The 20195-nt window shown below is 33.9% G+C and overlaps 2 protein-coding genes across 2 annotated transcripts; both read left to right on the plus strand.

Moving 5' to 3' along the window:
* The first annotated feature begins 800 nt into the window (after nucleotides 1-800).
* On the plus strand, nucleotides 801-5645 carry LOC110932174. The gene is made up of 10 exons (XM_022175529.1): nucleotides 801-987; nucleotides 1079-1180; nucleotides 1299-1475; nucleotides 1767-1850; nucleotides 1934-2372; nucleotides 2488-3428; nucleotides 3482-4298; nucleotides 4357-4730; nucleotides 4832-4910; nucleotides 5003-5645. Exons 1-10 carry the CDS (start codon nucleotides 801-803, stop codon nucleotides 5643-5645), a joined length of 3843 nt encoding a protein of 1280 aa, XP_022031221.1.
* Nucleotides 5646-5802: 157 nt separating this feature from the next.
* LOC110932173 (ATP-dependent DNA helicase PIF1-like) lies at nucleotides 5803-6369 on the plus strand. The gene has a single exon (XM_035987997.1). It carries the CDS (start codon nucleotides 5803-5805, stop codon nucleotides 6367-6369), a length of 567 nt encoding a protein of 188 aa, XP_035843890.1.
* The last annotated feature ends 13826 nt before the right edge of the window (nucleotides 6370-20195 follow it).

Raw genomic sequence — 20195 nt, forward strand, 5'->3', positions numbered from 1 at the left:
GTGATTAAAACTTGAAGCACTTTTAATGAGATCAGACAGACAATTTTGTAAAGGGGATTTGGAGAGTCATTAAAAAGGTAAAGTATGTTTCTATCTGCCTCTATGTAAAAAGGTAAACCGCCATTGGGATAATAAATTACATTTTACCGCCATTGAGATAAGGAACTTACATTTTACCTCCTAATAATATAGCTTTCTTTTTCAACTAAGTCAAATCATTTTCGAAAAAATTCAAACCATTTTCAAAATACTTTGAAAGTCTTTTTCTTGAGTACTCAACAATCTTCTTCATTCAGATATTTGAAATTATGGCTACAGATAATAGAATTTCAAGTAAGTATGAACTGTTCTTTCAACCAAGTCAAAGTCAAGTCTGTGCCGAAGCAAGGAAAAAAAGGAAGCGTGTTCTGCAACAAAAGCGAAACAAGAGTGCTTTTCATCGCACATCGACATCTGATTCTGTTAAAAGGATTCCATTATTAAACACTCCAAGTGATATGTCTTGTAGGTTTGTAAACAAAATTTTACAAGAAATATATATTTATATGTTATCTTTTGGGAATCCTTACACATGTTTCGTATTTTACAAGTTTCAACAGCCAATGTTGAGAGAAGGAATGTGTATCATTTTCCTGCTTATGCTACTCCAAATATTAGCAGTATTTTTTTTCACTCATCTTCTGAAGTAAGAGGTATACTTACTGCATATATTTTTTGGTAATTTCAAAAAATTTTCACAATACTTTCAAAGTTCTTTTCTCGAGTTGTCACCAATCTTTTCCATTCAAGTATTTTAAAATATGGATACAGATAACACAATTTCAAGTAAGTATGAAGTTGACCTTCAAGTAATTCAACGTCAAATGTGTGCTGAAGAAAGAGAAAAAAGGAAGTATGTTCTTCAACAAAAGAGAAACAACAGAGGTTGTGATCCTGCATCAACATCTGATTATGTTGAAAGGATTCCATTTTCAAATACTTCAAGTGGTATGTGTTATAGTTTTACAAACAAAATTTAAAAGAAATATGTCGTATATGTTATGTTTTTGGAATCCTTACATATGTTCTATTTTACAAGTTTCAACCACCAATGTTGTGAGAAGGAATGTGTATCATCTTCCTGTTTATGCTACTCCAAATATTAGTAGTAATTTGTTTCACTCATCTACACAAGTAAAAGGTATAGTTACTGCAGATATTTTTTGGTAATTTTAAATAATTTTCACAATACTTTCAAAGTTCTTTTCTCAAGTTATCAACAATCTTTTCCATTCAAGTATTTTAAAATATGGATATAGATAACACAATTTCAAGTAAGTATGAAGTTGACCTTCAAGCAATCCAACGTCAAATGTGTGCTGAAGAAAGAGAAAAAAGGAAGTATGTTCTTCAACAAAAGAGAAACAACAGAGGTTGTCATCCTGCATCAACATCTGATTCTGTTGAAAGGATTCCATTTTCAAATACTTCAAGTGGTATGTATTATAGTTTCGCAAACAAAATTTAAAAGAAATATGTATGTATATGTTATGTTTTTGGAATCCTTACATATGTTCTATTTTACAATGTTCAACCAACAATGTCGAAAGAAGGAATGTCCATCACACTCCTTTTGGAAGTACCAAGCAAATATCGAATTTTGTTGAGAGGACTCCGTTATCAGATATTACAAATTGTATGTTTTAAGTTTTATAAAACAAAAGATTTGTTTAATCTTAAGTTTTATGAATTGTTATATATATCTTATCTTACACGCTTCAATATAGGTGGAATATCTAAAATAGAATTACAAATGAGTGATGAGATGTTAACAAATTCTGTGGTTAAGAAGATTCATGGAATTTCTAAAGGTATAAGATACGAATGTAAATTCCTGTTAACTTTTCAATATGTAGAAAACTTATGTTGACTTATAAATTTACTAAGTTTGTAGATTATATTGATCATGGAGATGCCATATTTGTATGTTGTAAATGTGATGCAATGTTATGGGAAGATGAAATGCTTAGGCGAAATAAAAAATGTAACAAAACATCCTATTCTCTTTGTTGTTCAAATGGAGATGTTGAGCTACCACGACCGCCTACACCTCCTCTATTACTACGTCATTTATATAAAAGTCGTACCTCACAGTCTCGTAATTACATGGATAATATTCGAGCATATAACATGATGTTTTTCTTCACATCTCTTGGTGGGAAGGTTGACAAAAGTTATCAGAGAGGTAAAGGTCCTTATGTATTTAGACTACAAGGTCAGAATTACCATCGAATGGGTAGTCTACTTCCGGACGATGGGGAAGAACCTAAATTCTCCCAGCTTTACATATATGATTCACAAAACGAAGTTGTAAATCATCAAAAAGCAGTAAGGTAATTTCTTTATGATAATTGTGGAATTTAAGAATATATATTTTGCTTTTCAGTATATTGACATTCATTATCGTTTGAAATGAATGTAAATTTTAACATTTTATATTTATGGCAGTTCTCAGATAGAATGCAAAACTACAAGAAACAACCAGCTTGATAGTACAACCATAGAGGGTCTTAAAGATATGTTGGATTCTTGCAATCCTCTTGTGCAATCCTTCAGAATGGTAAGAGATTGTTTTCAAGAAAATGAGTTTCAAGATGTAAGCTTGAAGCTTATTAGAACAAGAGATAAGGATGGAAGAGTTCACAATTTGCCAACAGCATCAGAAATGGCTGCTTTAATACATGGTGATTTTGATGGAGCATTTGATAAACGGGACATTGTTGGTAGAAAGAAGTCTGGTGGTCTTCAAAGAATTAATGAGATTCATCCCTCTTACCTTTCTTTGCAATATCCACTTATTTTCCCATATGCTGAAGATGGTTATAGAGTTGGTATTAAACATAGAGGGATTGCGATTAACGATGAGGTACTTAGAACCAATCTTACAATTAGAGAATTCTTTTGTTACAAAATTCAAGATAGACAGAATCAGTTTTCATTGTTAGTTAATGCGAAAAAACTATTTCAGCAGTTTTTGGTTGATGGATACACGATGATAGAATCTGCCATGTTGAATTATATAAGGACACAAGAACCTAAACTTAGAGGGCAAAATCTTAAGAATTTGAATGCTGCTGTTGAAAGTGGAGAGAATAATGCCTCAAGTTGTGGTAAACCTATACTTTTACCTTCATCATTTACTGGTGGTTCTAGATATATGATGCAAAAGTACTTGGATGCTATGGCAATTTGCAAGTCTGTTGGATATCCCGATTTATTCATATCATTGACTTGTAATCCAAACTGGCCTGAGATTTACAGGTGTTTGCACGATAAAGCTCTTAATGCTGAAGACAGACCGGATATTATCTCTAGAATATTCAAGTGTAAATTGGATCATCTTATAAAAGATTTCAAGAAACATAAATTCTTTGGTGATATACAAGCAAGTACCCTTTACTTATATTTTTTACTTTGAACATCTAATTATATTATTTAACAGCCCAATGTTCGAAAATTTCAGTTATGTATACAGTGGAATTTCAGAAGCGTGGACTCCCACATGCTCACATATGTTTGTTCTTGGGTGCTGAAAACAAATTTCCAAATGCATCTGATATTGATCATGTTATTACTGCTGAGATACCAGATAAAGAAAGAGATCTTGAATTATATGAGCTTGTCAAGCAATTTATGATTCATGGACCATGTGGTACAGACAACCCACTTTGTCCATGTATGGTTCAGCAAAAATGTTCTAAAAAGTTTCCCAAAAAATATGTAGATGAGACTTGTGTTGATTCTGAAGGATATCATGTCTATCGTCGCCGTCAAACAAGTAATACGGTAGTAAAGAATGGTGTCCAACTTGATAATAGATTTGTAGTTCCTTACAATGCTCTCCTGCTCAGAAAGTATCAGTGCCACATTAACGTTGAATGGTGCAACCAGTCAGGTTCTATCAAATATTTGTTTAAATATATTAATAAGGGGCCTGATAGAGTGACTGCTTCTGTTTTTCAAGCCAATAGCGCCAAGAATAATACGGACCAGAATGTAGCTGTAGATGAGATAAAAGCATACCTTGATTGTAGATATATCTCTGCTTGTGAAGCTGCTTGGAGAATATTCATGTATGATATACATTATAGATATCCAGCTGTTGAAGTATTACCTTTTCATTGTGAAGATGGTCAGAGTATTGTGTATAACGATCATGATAATTTTTGTGATATTGTTACTGATCCAACTGTGAAAATAACAATGTTTACAGAGTGGATGAATTGTAATAAAGTTGATGAATTTGCCAGGACATTGAGGTATGTTCAGTTTCCGGGATATTATGTATGGAATGCTAAAAATCGCAAATAATCGAAGAAAGCATCTGTATGGATCAATTGGGAGGGTACATTATGTTCCACCATCACTTGGTGATTGTTATTACCTAAGGATTTTACTGAATCATATTAAGGGACCAACCTGTTTTGAAGATAGAAAAACAGTTGATGGGCAAGTTTTTCAAACATTTAAAGATGCATGTTTTGCACGGGGGCTGTTGGATGATGATAAAGAATATGTTAATGCTGTCAAAGAAGCTAGCACATGGTCAACCGGAGATTTCTTGAGGACCTTTTTTGCAATGTTGTTGCTGTCAAATTCGATATCTCGTCCTGGTGATTTTTGGTCAGAAACGAAGTCCCTATTATGTGAAGACATTCTGTATCAGCAACGAAAGATAACTGGTATTGCAGGTAATGTTATTATTTTATTAAAGTTATATCTAATTACATTAAAATTATGCAATAGTTCTGTTATTGGGAAAAACTAATTCTTTTTTCAACATTTGTTTTAGATTTGGATCTTCAACAGGAAGAACTTGAAATATCTGTCTATCTGAAATTGAAAAGTTGCTTCTTACCAATGGAAGTACAGTTAGAAATTTTGATGATATGCCAAGTGTTCCGGACAATTATGTTTCATCGTCGAACAATCGATTGATAATGAAAGAATTATCTTATGTCAGACTAGCTCTTCAAAGGGAACATGATCGTTATGTAAAGTGTTTAACTGCCGAACAGGAAAAAATATATAAAATTGTTATGGAGGCGATTGAAAAAGGTGATGGAGGTGTGTTTTTTGTATATGGTTATGGTGGAACTGGAAAGACGTTTCTTTGGAAGACATTCGCAGCTGCATTACAATCAAAAGGTGAAGTTCTATTGAATGTTGCATCCAGTGGAATTGCTTCACTTTTGCTGGATGGTGGTAGAACTGCTCATTCAAGGTTTGTAATTCCAATCAACATTAACGAGAATTCAATATGTTCGATAGAGCCTAATACTGAGTTAGGTGATTTAATTAAAAGAGCACCATTGATTATTTGGGATGAAGCACCTATGACTCAAAAGCATTGTTTCGAGGCTCTTGATAGAACAATGAGAGACATATCACGTTCCAGTCAACCGAACATACAATCGAAGCCGTTTGGGGGAAAGGTCATTCTATTTGGTGGTGATTTTAGACAAATTCTTCCGGTCATCCCTAAAGGTACCAGAACAATGATAGTCGATGCTTCTTTGAATTCTTCTTATATATGGCGGCACTGTAGAGTACTAAAGCTAACTGAGAATATGAGATTAAGAGTTGGTTGTCAGAAGCAGATTTGAAAGAAATAAAGGAATTTGGAGAATGGATTTTAAAGCTTGGTGATGGTCTGCTTGGTGAAGAAAACGATGGTGAGATTGATATTAAATACCAGATGATTTACTTATTCATGACCAAGTCAATCCTATTTCTTCTCTCATTTCATATATATATCCGGACATGAATAAATTTTTGTGGGATTTAACGTATTTCCAACAAAGAGCGATTCTTGCTCCAACTAATGAAGTAGTGGATTCAATAAATAAAGAGTTGTTAGAGAGTCTGCCTGGTGAAGAAAAGGTTTATTTTAGTTTAGATAGTTTATGCCAATCGGAGGAAGAATCAGAGCTTAATATGGCGTTGTTTCCTCCTGATGTGTTAAACAATCTTCGTTTATCTGGTTTACCGAATCATAAATTAGTACTGAAAGTTGGTGCTCCAGTGATGTTACTCAGAAACATTGATCAGGCAAATGGATTGTGTAATGGTACACGTTTACAAATCACGAAACTCGGAAAAGTTGTGATTGAAGCAAAAATAATCACAGGGACTAATATAGGTCATCATACTTTGATTTCAAGACTGAAGATGACACCTTCAGATAAAAGAATACCAGTGAAGATTTCTCGAAGACAATTCCCACTTTCACTATGTTTTGCTATGACAATAAATAAAAGTCAAGGACAATCATTGGAGCGTGTTGGTTTATATCTTCCACGTCCAGTGTTTAGTCATGGCCAACTCTAAGTTGCTGTATCTAGAGTAAAAAGTAGGAAGGGATTGAAAATTTTGATTTGTGATAAAGAGAAACAAGTCTGTACAACCACTACTAATGTGGTTTACAAGGAAGTTTTACAAAATCTATGATGATACTAAACATCTGTCAACCTGGCAACGTCTGTTGGGTAAAATGGAGGAACTGTTGTTAGGAAATGTTTGTTGGAAAGCAATACAACTTTTTGAAAGCATCCGATACTTGCTCTGCATTAAGCTTATCCTGAGAACACAAGTTGTTAATAACATTATTCTCTTAATATCTGTTTACTAATCTTTGTAATTTCTGTTGACTGACCTTTTTAACATGGGTCGACTCACATCTGATAGTTACTATCTATAACGTCATCTGGCAAGCTCTCTTAGAGATAATCGATGACAGTGCTTAGTAAAGTCTGCTGGAAAGCAACAGAAGTTTTAACAGTTAATAGACAACAGTGGTTTGCTATCAACATAAAGGAATTGATGTTGAATAAACCTATTGACCATTAGCGCATATTAATTTTATAAGTCTGCACTAATTATTTTTTACTCTCTGTTGAATTCTAAATGAGATGTTGACCAAAAGTCTAACAGATGTTTACCAAAAGTCAAACAGTTGTTGACCAAAAATCAAACAGATGTTGACCAAAAGTCAAACAGATTTTGAACCACTAAGAATTATAGTTTTCCAACAGTGGTTTGACTTTGGTCAAACAGACTTTTTGAAAATAGTGGTTTCACTTTAAGCAATCATCAATGGAATTGGTCAACTTTATTTGCAAAAACTAGTTTTAACTTTATTTGAATTTAAATTACAAGTACCATATATTTCTCATTCTTATTGCAAGAATTGTCTTCGATCTCTGATGGTTTTGAAAACAGTAGTTTCAATTTTGTAACACCCTTGCTAGATTGATACAATACTTTATGTAAATTTCATAAAAATACATGTTTATACGATTACACGTAGTATGACAATACGAGTTTACTAAAACTTTTACAATTTAAAAGTTAATGAACAACTTAATGTAATTGAATTCGGCGTTTAAAAGATACGACGAAACGTCGCGCGGAAGCTTTTAACTTTATCGTGTTCGGTTCTTCTTCGAGCTTGATCTTCATTCGTGCACTCTTGGCAATCACCTATGATCAAAACCAACTTAAAAGTTAATTTTGATAGTTAAATAACAAGTTTAAACAAGTTATATGGGTCAAACAAACAAAATTAAACATTTTTCAAGTTCAGGGGGGGGGGGGCTAGTCGTCACGCCTAGAAGCTAGACGCCCCACCTAGCCCCCTTTTTGGCAGACTGTTCATATTATGTTGCTGTACATACCCAGCATGACCCGATTTTACGGAAACGAGCATAACTCTCTCGTTTTTAATCCGTTTTACCCGATTCTTTTTCCTACGCGTCCGTAATTTAATTCTCCATCTAATGAAGTTAAAATCCAACATCCAACATAATAAAATTTTAGGCTTTTAACTCTTTGGCTTATTACCCTTTTTACTAACTTTTGACCCGTTCGTGATTTCATCTAACAAACTTGTTTGTGGCCCTTGATTCTTTTGTAAACATATTATTATGATTATTTCCTATGGTACAAGGTTCAAATCATGGGTTATTACACATTCTTAACCCGTTTCGCTAATACTTCTATTTTGACCCGTTAAGGGTATTTACGCATTTTAGTCTAGAACTTGTGCTTTTCTTTTGATGCTACAAAATTTCCATGTCTAATTAACTACAAATATTCCACCACAACTATTTTGTGGTGGATTTAACATATGAACCCCTTTTTCCCAATTTTACCCATCGGTTGGTCATTTTTCGCAATTGACTATTTCTAGGCGTTCGACCCACAAATGTTTTTGCCTAGAACTTTTATACACATCTAAAGGTTACAAACTCATAATATAAGTTTCTAAACAACCTCTAAGGGTCGTTTACACTGTTTACCTATTAAGGGCTCTTTGGTCACATTTAATCCTTCATTTTTTAAATGAAGGATTTCGGCTAGATATTTGACCTTCTTTGCACTTTTAACTATAAGTCCACATATGCGTACCTGGCTCGGGTCATAGCATTGACCCGTTTACATACCTCTTGCTTTAAATTTTCTAATTAAAGCAACGCAACACATGTTATTTCCTGTAATCACAAAACTCAACAAGTAGTCATCAATTATTAATCTCAAATGGTATTAACACACCATTTGACCCGTTTAGTCGACATGACCATTTATCAACGTATGATGGTATATTAATTTCATCATGCTCCTTGAACCAATTCCGGTTCGCGCCGTGAGTTTTACTACATAAAAGACATTTTCTTAATGTGTCCGACCCGTTATAACTTTTACCAAATGGTGTCTTTATTTTCTTTTGTTTTCACTATTATTTTAACTAATAATTTGACCCGTTTTGTTGTCGAGTGAATTCCATCACCTCATTGATATACCAACTCAACCATTTTCGCTATATCACTTTAAACATATTTTAACTAAGCTTGTCTGTATAAATGTAACGAGACGACAAGTCGCGTACCTTTAAAGCGTTCCCTTCAAGCGCATGTCCACTCTGGTTTGTCCGCTTGAAAACTCGACTCCTTTGTCTATAGAGTTCAATCAACGATGTGTTTAGAACTCCATTCATGATGTATAACGCATATTTCACAATGTCATTCGAATATGCGTTTTTATTCGAAACTTAACATCTTAGCTTTCTCTTAGGCGTTTTAACAAACACCTTATAGGCAGAAATTTACATGATTCATTATCAAGTTCATAACTTGTCATATAGCCAAATTTAACATCAATCGGTCTATTTTATATAAAGGTTAACATTAATAAATCAGAAATCGCTTCATAAATATCAAATTACACTAGAACAACATTTGAAATCCTAGTGTTCATCAAATTCTACATAACCCACTAATCACCTACAATGGTGTTCATGGATTTTACTAAAATTTCACATGATTTCAACTTGTATTTGTCTAGGGTTTGTCCCTAGACACTATATTTTTCCTAATTCATCATAAAACAAACATGCAACCATGAATTTCAGATTTTCCCAATTTCATGAGAATTTCGAGTTGAGAGTTTTCATCAAATTTTACATACCTTGTGATGAGGATCAATAATCTATGCTCGACTTTTGTTTTTGATCAGATTTGGACCTTCAATTTGGTTGTTTTGTGGATGTTAGGGTTTTTGAGAGTGGGGGTGTCGCCCTCTCCTGTTCTTGATCGACCAGACATCTCAATTGAGGTGTTTGGTTTTGTTTTTAATTAAAATTAATAATACCACTTTCAATTTTAACAACATTGGCCCTCCCACTTTTGTTTAACATATAGTTTTGGTTATTTTAACCCTATTTCAACTTTTCTAGACTTGTAGTTAACTAGGTTAAAATTCCTAGTTAGTAAATTCTTGTGTATTTATACTTTATAATTCTAATATAAAGTTTTATATTTTTTCAGGGTAACTTTATCGGGTTAATTTTTACCACTAACGGTATTTTACCCGTCTTTACTATTAACGTGGTTTGATTACCAAATCCGTTTTTGGGATGTTACAAGTCTACCCCCCTTAAAGACGTTTCGTCCCCGAAACCTTATTTTCGTAGTTCATTGGTTTAATCAAACGAACCTAGTTTCGTTTTCAAGGCTCCCGTTTCCTTTGGTCAAAAGTTTTCATGTATACTGACGCGTACGTCTTTCATGTGTAAGGCCTCGCGGGCCGTTACTTATAGCTTATAACCCTTTATCTTTATTGACTGAGTTGTCACTTGACCATTTAGTCTCGTTAGTCTTTTAATAGATCTATCCCGCACTTGTGTTATATTAACAAGCGCTTGTATTTGTTATGACGCTTTCTTAACTTTGAATAGTTTTACCGGCTAGACTAATTAGTCGTCGTCACTTCATACCCCGTAACTCACGTTACAACGTGATCATTTTCTATATTTCTTTTGTTGTCCGTGAGCGTGTCACGTCACTTTTAAGTTTAATTCAACGTTTCTTTATCATACTTCTTCTTTTCGAATGTATCGTCTCGCACTTATCGATGTTAAAACCCATACTCTTTGATATTTGTTATTTCCGAATTCGCCTTATAGTATTCATATTTGTTAAAACATTATTTCTTACTAAAACTAAATTTTTAGTTTAACGTTTTTCTTTTAACTATGTCAATTACTCATATCAAGGAAATTGACAACCCATAATTTATTGTTTTCCGTTCTCGTTTTACGCGGGGACTCGTAACAAGTTCCCTCACCTTACACTATTGACCCGTGTTTGCACACGGGCCTTACCGCTAGTACCATATAATAAAAGAAACTATCTTTGGGACACTTGTCATTATATTAGGCTATGTATCTTTTAATTTTTCTATTATTTAGTTTAATTTTTTCTAATTTTTCTAATTAATTATAGATAAATATCCTACTAAATATTATTTAGTTTAAACTCTTATGGATAATTAGTATTTAATTAAATCTTTTCTAATAGAAGCACTATCCAAAAAAAAGAACCACTTTAAAAAATTCATACAACGGCCATTTTTAAGTCACCTAAACTCATGCAAAAGAGATAAAACATCTTGATGTGGAGAAAAAAATATAACGTGTAATTGCATTCAACACTTCAACTATCTTATTTGGAGAAAATGTTTGTTAGTCTAAATTTTGGGTACATTAACTCTCCTACTAAATATTATTTTATTTAATCTTTTCTGACTTAAGTGTCATTTACGTCCCTGTGGTTTGTTCATTTTTGCTATTTCAGACCACATTTTAAAATTGCACTGTTTCCTTCCTAACATTTTGGAAACGTGACATTTCAGTCTAAAAAAATAACCACACTTAAAAAATTCAGTTAGCTTAAGGGTAACCATAGTCAAAATTGCAGCTGGTCGGGATCGAACCCGTGACCAGCTGCTTAGAAACAAACGAATTTTACCCCTAAGCTAACTGAATTTTTTAACTGTGGTTATTTTTTTGGACTGAAATGGCACGTTTTCAATATGTCAGGGTGAAAAATGGTACAATTTGAAATTTGACCTGAAATGGCAAAAGTGAACAAACCACAGGGACGTGACGTAAATGGCACTTAACTCATCTTTTCTACTTAATTATAGATAACTATTATTTAGTTTAAATTTAATATATACTTCTCATTTTTTTATAATATACAAATTTATTCTTAATTTTTTCATTGATGTAATTTTCTCTAATAAACTATAAACTTCTATCATAGTATATATAATGCTAGACATAAAACCGAACCAAATTATTTATCATCAAAACCAAACTTTGTATTAATATATTATTTATTTTTATTTTCATTATTAAAAGAATATTATATCGATTTTATTACATAATTTTTAAATAAATTGTATATAACTTTCAATATTACTTTATATATAAAATTAGATTTATTATGAGTTTTCTTAAATATAATTTATATTTTATCACTCAAATGCCTGCTTATTTGCTTATTGAATAACATGTTTGGTCACTATATCTTTCATTTCCAATAATCATCTTCGCAATCACCATATCTATCACGTACCGAGTATATCCATTAGTTTTTTATATATATTTTTCTTATTATTTGGTATATAAAATCATATTTACTCAACCCGAGTAATACACGAGGGTTTTTTAAAATATAACTTTTTTTTATTATTTGGTAAACAATATTACATTTATTTAACCCGTGTAATACACGTTATTAGAAAGATATAACCTTTTTATTATTTGGTATATAGAATTACATTTATTCAACCCGTACAATACATATTGTTCTTATAGTTATAACATTTTATTATTTAATATATGAAATTATATTTATTCAACCCGAGCAATAAAGAAGGTTTTTAAAGATATATTGTTTTATTATTTATTATATAATATTTATTTATTAAACCCGTGTAATACACGGGGTTATAACCTAGTATAAAAAATAATAAAAACACCACTATATTGAAATCTCTATAACAGAGAAAGTTTTATAGATATTAAAATAAACAACTATATTTGGAGGCTCATATCTATGTCTTTATATTTTTATTGTGAATGTGTAGGAAAGATAAATAAATAATAAAATAAGTGACTGTGAGTATGATAGTGAAATAGATAGAGAGTTGGATGTGAGAGAGTTTTGAAAAGTAAACTTAATTTACAGAAAATGTGTTTTTTGATTAAATTATATAGATTGAGATAGAGGCTCCAATGTGAATGCTCTAAACCAACCAATTGATTCGGAAACTTAACTCATTTTAAACCAACCAATGTGTTGTATGGTATATTGTGTGGAACAAATTTATTCGAAGACTTAATTAATGAATTCAAATTCTTTCATTGTACGGTATGGAATGGAACCTCTAGGGCCTTTATTGTGTCACCTCAGCGCTATATGTGCGTCACATCAACCAGGGGTTCTGTTGCCTACTTCTAATAAAGCACACAGTATAAAATGGAACGCATCATTCATTACTTAACGGGCATCATCTTCGGCTACACCCTCCTCGCGGTTCGATGGAGTAACGTAGCACCTCTCAAAATGTGTACACTTTACGCATAGAAGAATAAAACTTCCTAAAATTTGTTCTCTTCCATGAAAATTCTCACTTACACGTTCGTAGAATGTGGTCCTATTCCTACTCCAACATAAAGGCGAATCTGAAGGAAATCTAAAATCGACTGTATCCACCCAACTCGTGACTATCCAATATCCTCGGCCTCGGTTCAATGACGTGTTGTTGAAAATAAAGATATTGAGAATATAAAGAGTTTGAGAATTGAGAATATGGAGAGGTTTAGAGTGAAATAAAATAAGAAAGTATGTGTGTATAAATATAGATTAGAATTTTTTTTCAGCTTCAAAGTAAGATACTGTAACTTTTTATTCATACTTTCCAAGTTACATCAAAACAGAAGGTAGACGGGCAACAAGCTGCGCCGCCACCCCTTTCTGAAATGCAAACCCTAATCTACCAAAGACAAAACCTCGTCCCCCTGAGGTTGAGCAATTGTTGTGGATGACCCGTTGGACCCTGGTCAGGAATTGGATAGCTTCTAGTGCTAGGGAGCCAAATGTGTCAAAGGCAAAAGGGATAAAAACATGTTGGTTCTCTTCACAAGCTTTAGCGTGCTTATCAACTTTCTTCGATTCTGCCTTTCTTGCTGCTTGTCCAGCTAAAACTCGTTTTCCCTTAAACTAGCCAGAGGGGAAACCCCCGTGAGGTCCACACAAGCATGTTTCCCCTAGCTCAACCAAAGACGAGCAGATCCGCTGGTCGTAGAGTAGATCTCCCTTCCATAGGGTCCGTAATGAAATTCACAGGAGCCTCTTTCTTAGCCGAAATCCCAGCTCTTCTCAAGATGTCCCACAAAACATCTCGCACCCAGTCATGCCGATATTTGAACCCATGGAGCTCTTTATAATGCACTGCATACTCTCCGTATTTATCCATACAAGCTTTACGACATATCGGACAGGTTTCATCTTCTAGGGATCATCAACCGGTATTTAAGAATGGCTCTTTATTCTACTGTTGACATACATTATCCCAGCCCCTCAATTGGGATAACGGTTAAAAAGTCCTGAGCATGGGGACCCTTCGGACACTCCCACACAGCCTTCTGGCGAGATGACAAATCAAAATTTCTCCCAGGCTTTGAGCGATTTTGCTAAACAGAGAATTTGCCAAAGTTTTTTGTGGCTTCGAGGGGACGGTGTCCTTGTTAGAGAAACCGCCGAATCAAAGTCTGTGAGAGAGACATTTAAGCGTTCGAGCGCCTGCAGATAGTCCCTGTCGAGCCCAACAACCCCACGGTTTCGAATGATATGATCCTGTAGTTCCCAAGACTGAGCTCTGGACGCCACAAAAGCATAAACCCTAACATCTCGAGCTGAGCGGAGGCCCAAACCACCTAGACGCATTGGCAGAGATGCTAAACGCCATTGGAGGTCCCCAAAGAAGGGGCCACCACCCACGACTATGTCTTCTATAGCCTCCCGGAGGCCATTATCGAACCGGGATGCCGCATCCACCAGCAAATGGGGTTGACAAGTCCGCAGCCCAAAAAGTAACTTAGCAACCCCCCTGCAAGACCTTAGCAGAAGGAGTTTACATTGAGGGTCCCTAAGACGTGGCAAGAGTTTCATGAGGTCAACCGCCCTCGACGCCCGACGCTCGACGCCCGCCGCCCGCCGCCCTGCCAACTCCCAAATAAAGCTAGGGTCATGGCTAACAGCTCCACCAAGGAGCTTAACCCCCCTCTCTGGTCTGCAAATCCCTCTCAAGAAAAGCACGTCCTGAACTTTCCGTCCATCATACGTCGGCCAAAAAACCTCTATTTTAAATAATTTGAAATTATTTTTTTTAAATGTTACCGTTTTCAAACAGTGAAGACACATCTAGTTACTGGTGATCGGATAGAAGCACTTTGTTATTGGTGATCTACTTAAAGGTATTCATTCTGGTACTTCAAAATGGATTAGTGAGCTACTTGTGTAAAATCTAAAATATTTGTTTGTATAACGGGTTAAGTGTTACAAAATCAGAGCCACGTCTATCATGTTTAAGATGATGAACCAAATCTTATAGAGAACAATTAGTTCTAATATTCAGAAAGACTTTTGAAAAGACTAGTTTATATTAGAATCGTACTATCACTACGCCAAAATTTGGCTACGGCCACAGTCTTTTCAAAACCACCCTGGCTAAAGGGTATTTATAATATTTTAAAACACTTTTAGCCACACATTTTATTATTAATGTGACCCTTGTATAACAACTCAAAACCTTTAGTCACACATTTTATTACTAATGTGACCATTGTATAACAGATCAAAACCTTTAGCCACACATTTAGTAAAAACTGTGACATTTATTAGCCACAACTAGAAAAGTGTGGCCAAATGTAATCTACTGGCACTTTGTTTGTTTGATTTCTTGAATTATGTGACGAAAACACATCTCTTAAAAACCTTTAGTCAAACGTTCAATAAAATATGTGACACTCTAGCTACAATAGATAAGTGTGGCCATATGTACTAACTATATGCAACAACTGTTTTTTAATGTTGTGGCTAAAATATATTACATATGGCCACTTAAAAATTTGTGTGGTCATGGTAAAGCGTGTTGTGTTGCTAAAGGTAGTAAATGGACACGGTAAATTTTAGTGTGTGACCGATCATTTCTATCTCCTCGTCAAATTAAACTTGGGCACTTCCTCTTCCTCAGCAACGATCACACGTTTTGCTAGTTTATATAAATCCCTTCGATCAGAATTAGGTCTTCTCATGACTTACTACGATAATCAAACATTAATTTTCCCTCCTTGCAAGAAATCGATCGGCGATCATAGGCTGGAGAACCGATTAGCCGGTGAAGATGCTCCTGACTACGGTAACTCACATTAATATCTTCAATTGTTTGAAATATTTAACCTAAATATTCGTATTTGTTATTTATGCATTTTAAGACAATCAAGCCCTTGCGACCCCATGGTCCGAGCTAGTTAACGAAGCATCAAAAGGTATGTTGATCCTAAACACCTTTTTTCCTATCATTGATTACTACACTTTTAATTTCTTCTTGAGCCATTTATTTTAGATTCTTTTTTTAACTCAACTTTTGGACTTGGCTAGACGTTAACGACAACTCGGTACTAAAACTCGTGTATCCTTGAACTAGTGGATAAGATAACCTAAAAATAACTATCATTTTATAAGCCCACCCAGACACGTCAATAATCACCCACCAACGCGTCGTAACATACAAACACTTTACATAAAAAGGGATAACATCTCATGTCTAAGCTAGTTTGGTGAAAGACTTGTGGGTAGACAAACTTTAGACCTTAGTGTCTTATTGGTTTAGACACTTGTAGGTCGGGATTATTTCTTGTCCGGACATACTATTATTTTCTAGCGGTGCATGGATACACTTAGGTGAGTTTAACAGCCTCTTTTTGTTTTAAATGTTTATTTAAATTAGGGGAGATACATGCTTGTTTACGGGGTATGGTAGTTCGGGAATGAAATCCATCGATCTATTATGTGTGCATAAGTTGATTCATTGATCTCGGGAAGCCCTCGTGATATTATTTATTTAGTAACCATTAGTCTCCATTGACCGTGGAACAGTCGATTAGATCTATTGGGCTTAACAAGCCCCGATCATGAACTCCATGACCATGTAGAAGAGCAATTGTGTCCTAATTTGTTTCGCGTCACCTTGAATGGTGGCGAGGCGAGGCAGCTTTGTTATGGTTTAGTTACTGGCTTATGTGGTCACATACGTCATTGTTTTGCAAGACAATGATTTGATCATCGCGATTTTCAGTAGACTATGCATATCAGTTTTTATTAAATGATTTAAAGTTTCATTTGTGTCATTCAAACTTGTGAACTCAGAAACAATATGTTGACATATTTAAGCATGTATTTCTGGTAAGTGAGCGGCGTCTCACAACTTTTGGAAAAGATGTAACTTGCATTATGACGATACCTTTTGTGGGTTTGCCTTGTATTTTTCGTCTTCGTATTGAATATACTTGTCAAAAGCCTTTAGTTTTATAAACAATAACTTTTGTTAAGTATTTTAAACATGTTTTATTTGGGCAAAGTATGCCTAAAAATTAAAAACTTGGATCTGTAACTTTAAACACATTTGGTATCGTTGATCTTTTAATCATGGAGATGTTTACAAATCGAATGCTTGAAAACCTTACGTGGTCGCGCCTCATGTTTCTGCCTTTGGTAGGGTGTGACAAAAAATGCGAACTTAGAGGGTCTCTTGATAGATAGAAAATCAAGATAATCATTAAACTTTAGTTTCAATTATCTATTAGTTGGTGAATTCAAAAATGAAACAATGCAACATGTGGTCTTTGATTCAGTTAATACTTTGGAAAAAGGATGCTGTATGTATAAGTGATAGCTCATAAAGACTTGAAAAGGAAGGTCAGGTCGTGTTTGAGGGTTGATTATAAGGTGTTCAAAAATAATCGTTTGGTAAAGGGTTGATTATAAGGTGTTCAAAAATAATTGTTTGGTAAAGGATACAGTAAGGGGCTGTTTGTTTACCTCTTAATGAGGCTCTTAATGGTTCAGACCTCTTACTGGTTCAGCACTTAATGATTCAGACGGTTTGTTTCACGAGCAGAAGTCTGAATGGTTCAGACATTTTCCTTTGAATGGTTAAGATTTATACAGAGTCTGGATGGGTAAGACCTCTAATCTGAATTGGTCAGATATACAGGCTCTTAATGTTTCAGACCTCTACCTCTTACTGGTTCAGCACTTAATGGTTCAGACCTCTTACTAGTTCAGCACTTAACCATTCTGATATTGCCAAACAGCCCCTAAGTGTAGAAATACATGTTTACTAGCGGATGAAATCTCAGAATCTATCATGATAAAAGCCTGGTTTATCCATCTTATGTCCCTGTAATTCACTCTTATTATTATTTTCTTTCAAGACATTATTATTATGTCTCTAAATATATAATGAAAGCATATCTTGTCCATAAACCATAAAATCATTACCCTCTACCGCCAATCAAGCCACCATCTCACACTAACCAACATTGATTAAACCATAACCTCACACAAAACACCATCACAACTAAACTACAAATTGTAGCCTAGCTCCATCACCTCTGATAAGCATCTCCTTCCATAATTACTTAACTAAATTCAAAACTCACAACATATAAATAATTTTATGTATAATGTTTCAATCAATTTAACTCACAAACCATGAAGTAAAGCATCACAAACTCTTGACAAAAACAAATATTGACTCCCTAAACTACATTCAACAACAACGTGTAGTGTTCCACCAAACCAAACACACACACACATGCAATGTAAATGCATACATCACAATTCACATATACAAAACAAACAAACGACACAAAACATGAAAAAATATAATGATGTTTCAATTTAGGGTGGAAATGACCATATGTGTTTCTTTTTGTGAAAAAAGGCGCCCACCCATTGATATATAGGTGATTTATGTTGAACGAGCAAATAATTTGCTTACAAGGGTTGGGGGAGAAATTTATCGGTTGTGGGGTTTTGATGTTGGGGGTGAGAGAAAATAAGATAAAAGATAAGGAAGAGAGAGGAAGGAGGTAAATTTACTACTATTATTATGTTAATTAGAGCATTCGCTAGTTCAAGATCGATACTAGCTTAGTTGGTATATTACATCATAAAATTCATAACAAGATACTTTATTTATTAGTTGTTTTATATTATGTTTTTATTTCGTTATCCGGTATTTTTATTTAATAATAAATTTAAATAAAATAGTAAAAAAGAATATTTAATTCTTAAAACAGCTCTTTTTGAAACGCCTCTTTCTCAAACGGCTACTCTTTCAACGATTACTCTTTACTGGCTATAAATTCAATTTTTATTTGAAGCAACATGTGCACTTCTAAACTGATAAGTCACTATAAAGATTCATCAAAAAAGGGTAAGAAACCCTTGGACCAAAGAAGAAGACATGTCTTTGGTCAACTTTTTGATAGACTTCTATGATAAGAGACGGGGAATCATTTCAAATAGAGAACCCTTATTTAAAGATTCTGGCGTACGCCACTTAGTCAAGGTTTCTTATTTTGTTAAGGGAGTTTCGCACATTTCATGTATTCTTCAACTACATGATGGCTCAAGGTGACGACGTAACATACACAATAGAAGATTTTTTCACATGACATCCTGGCAATTAATAAGAAACAATCTTTGTATGCAAAGTGCCCCCACCCCCTGCTCCTTTGGATGCCGGTTTCTTCAGTTCAGGGATGGATGACTAGGTTTAATTATTTATTTTGTTTATGTTTATTATCGGGTTTGTTTAGATTTAATTATCTCGTCTTGTTTAGATTTAATTATCTGATGTGTTTAGGTTTAATTATATAGTTTGTTTAGGTTTAATTCTTTGGTTTGTGTAATGTTTTTAATTTTTTTAACACATTTGTTTTTTTTTTTTTACTTTGAAATATTTTTATTTTAAATATATGTTTTTATCATGTTATTTATATACTATTAATTTGAAAGATGTTTATGCGTAGTGGTTTGTACATGATGCTTAATGAGATTTTTGTGCATAGTTGTGTTGTACATGATGCTTAGTGGTGTTTTACCCCAAGTTTTGGGGTTTTTTTCAAAAAAAAAAATTGATGTTTCACTTTAAACCTAAAACTACTTTATTTTGTAGTTTTAACCCAAAAGTTTTTAGTTTTTCCAATTTAACCTCACAGCCTTTTTACTTTAACTTAATTTGATCCCCTATGTTTTTCATATTTTACAAAATTTTTCGTTTTACGTTTAGATATAAATTTTATGAATTAACACGGCACAATGTGTGTGTGGTTCAACGATTTTACATTTTGTTATACGCTTCGTTCTAAATTTTGCGGGTTAACATGGGGCAACGTACGTGTGTGGTTCAGTATGTCGTCTATTTTTTCCCGTTTAATAAATCTGTCACAACGTGCGAGTCCTAAATCAAGTTAGTTATTATTTTCTATTTTTATATGTTGGTCTAATTTTTCCACGTTAAGACGCCGCAACTTCAATGTTGGTGGTCGTTGGCTATAGTGTGGCCTTGGTGCTATTTGTCACGGTTTTACACGCCCGCCGCAACGCGGGGAGCTTAATACGATAGGTTATTTATATGGATACAAGTCATGTAACGTAGTAATTATGATATCATTAATTATATTGAAATTATTTGGTAAATTACTTATTTGTATAAGATAGTAATACAAACTTAAC

Source organism: Helianthus annuus, chromosome 3, assembly GCF_002127325.2.
Source record: "Helianthus annuus cultivar XRQ/B chromosome 3, HanXRQr2.0-SUNRISE, whole genome shotgun sequence".
NCBI classification, from domain to species: domain Eukaryota; kingdom Viridiplantae; phylum Streptophyta; class Magnoliopsida; order Asterales; family Asteraceae; genus Helianthus; species Helianthus annuus.

Excerpts from the sequence above, each read along its gene's own strand:
- LOC110932174 (XM_022175529.1), top strand. The coding sequence starts at position 801 with ATGGATACAGATAACACAATTTCAAGTAAGTATGAAGTTGACCTTCAA. Across the intron at positions 2,373-2,487 it reads AATCATCAAAAAGCAGTAAG|TTCTCAGATAGAATGCAAAA; the intron begins GTAATTTCTTTA and ends TATTTATGGCAG. Across the intron at positions 4,731-4,831 it reads AAAGATAACTGGTATTGCAG|ATTTGGATCTTCAACAGGAA; the intron begins GTAATGTTATTA and ends CATTTGTTTTAG.
- LOC110932173 (XM_035987997.1), top strand. The coding sequence starts at position 5,803 with ATGAATAAATTTTTGTGGGATTTAACGTATTTCCAACAAAGAGCGATT.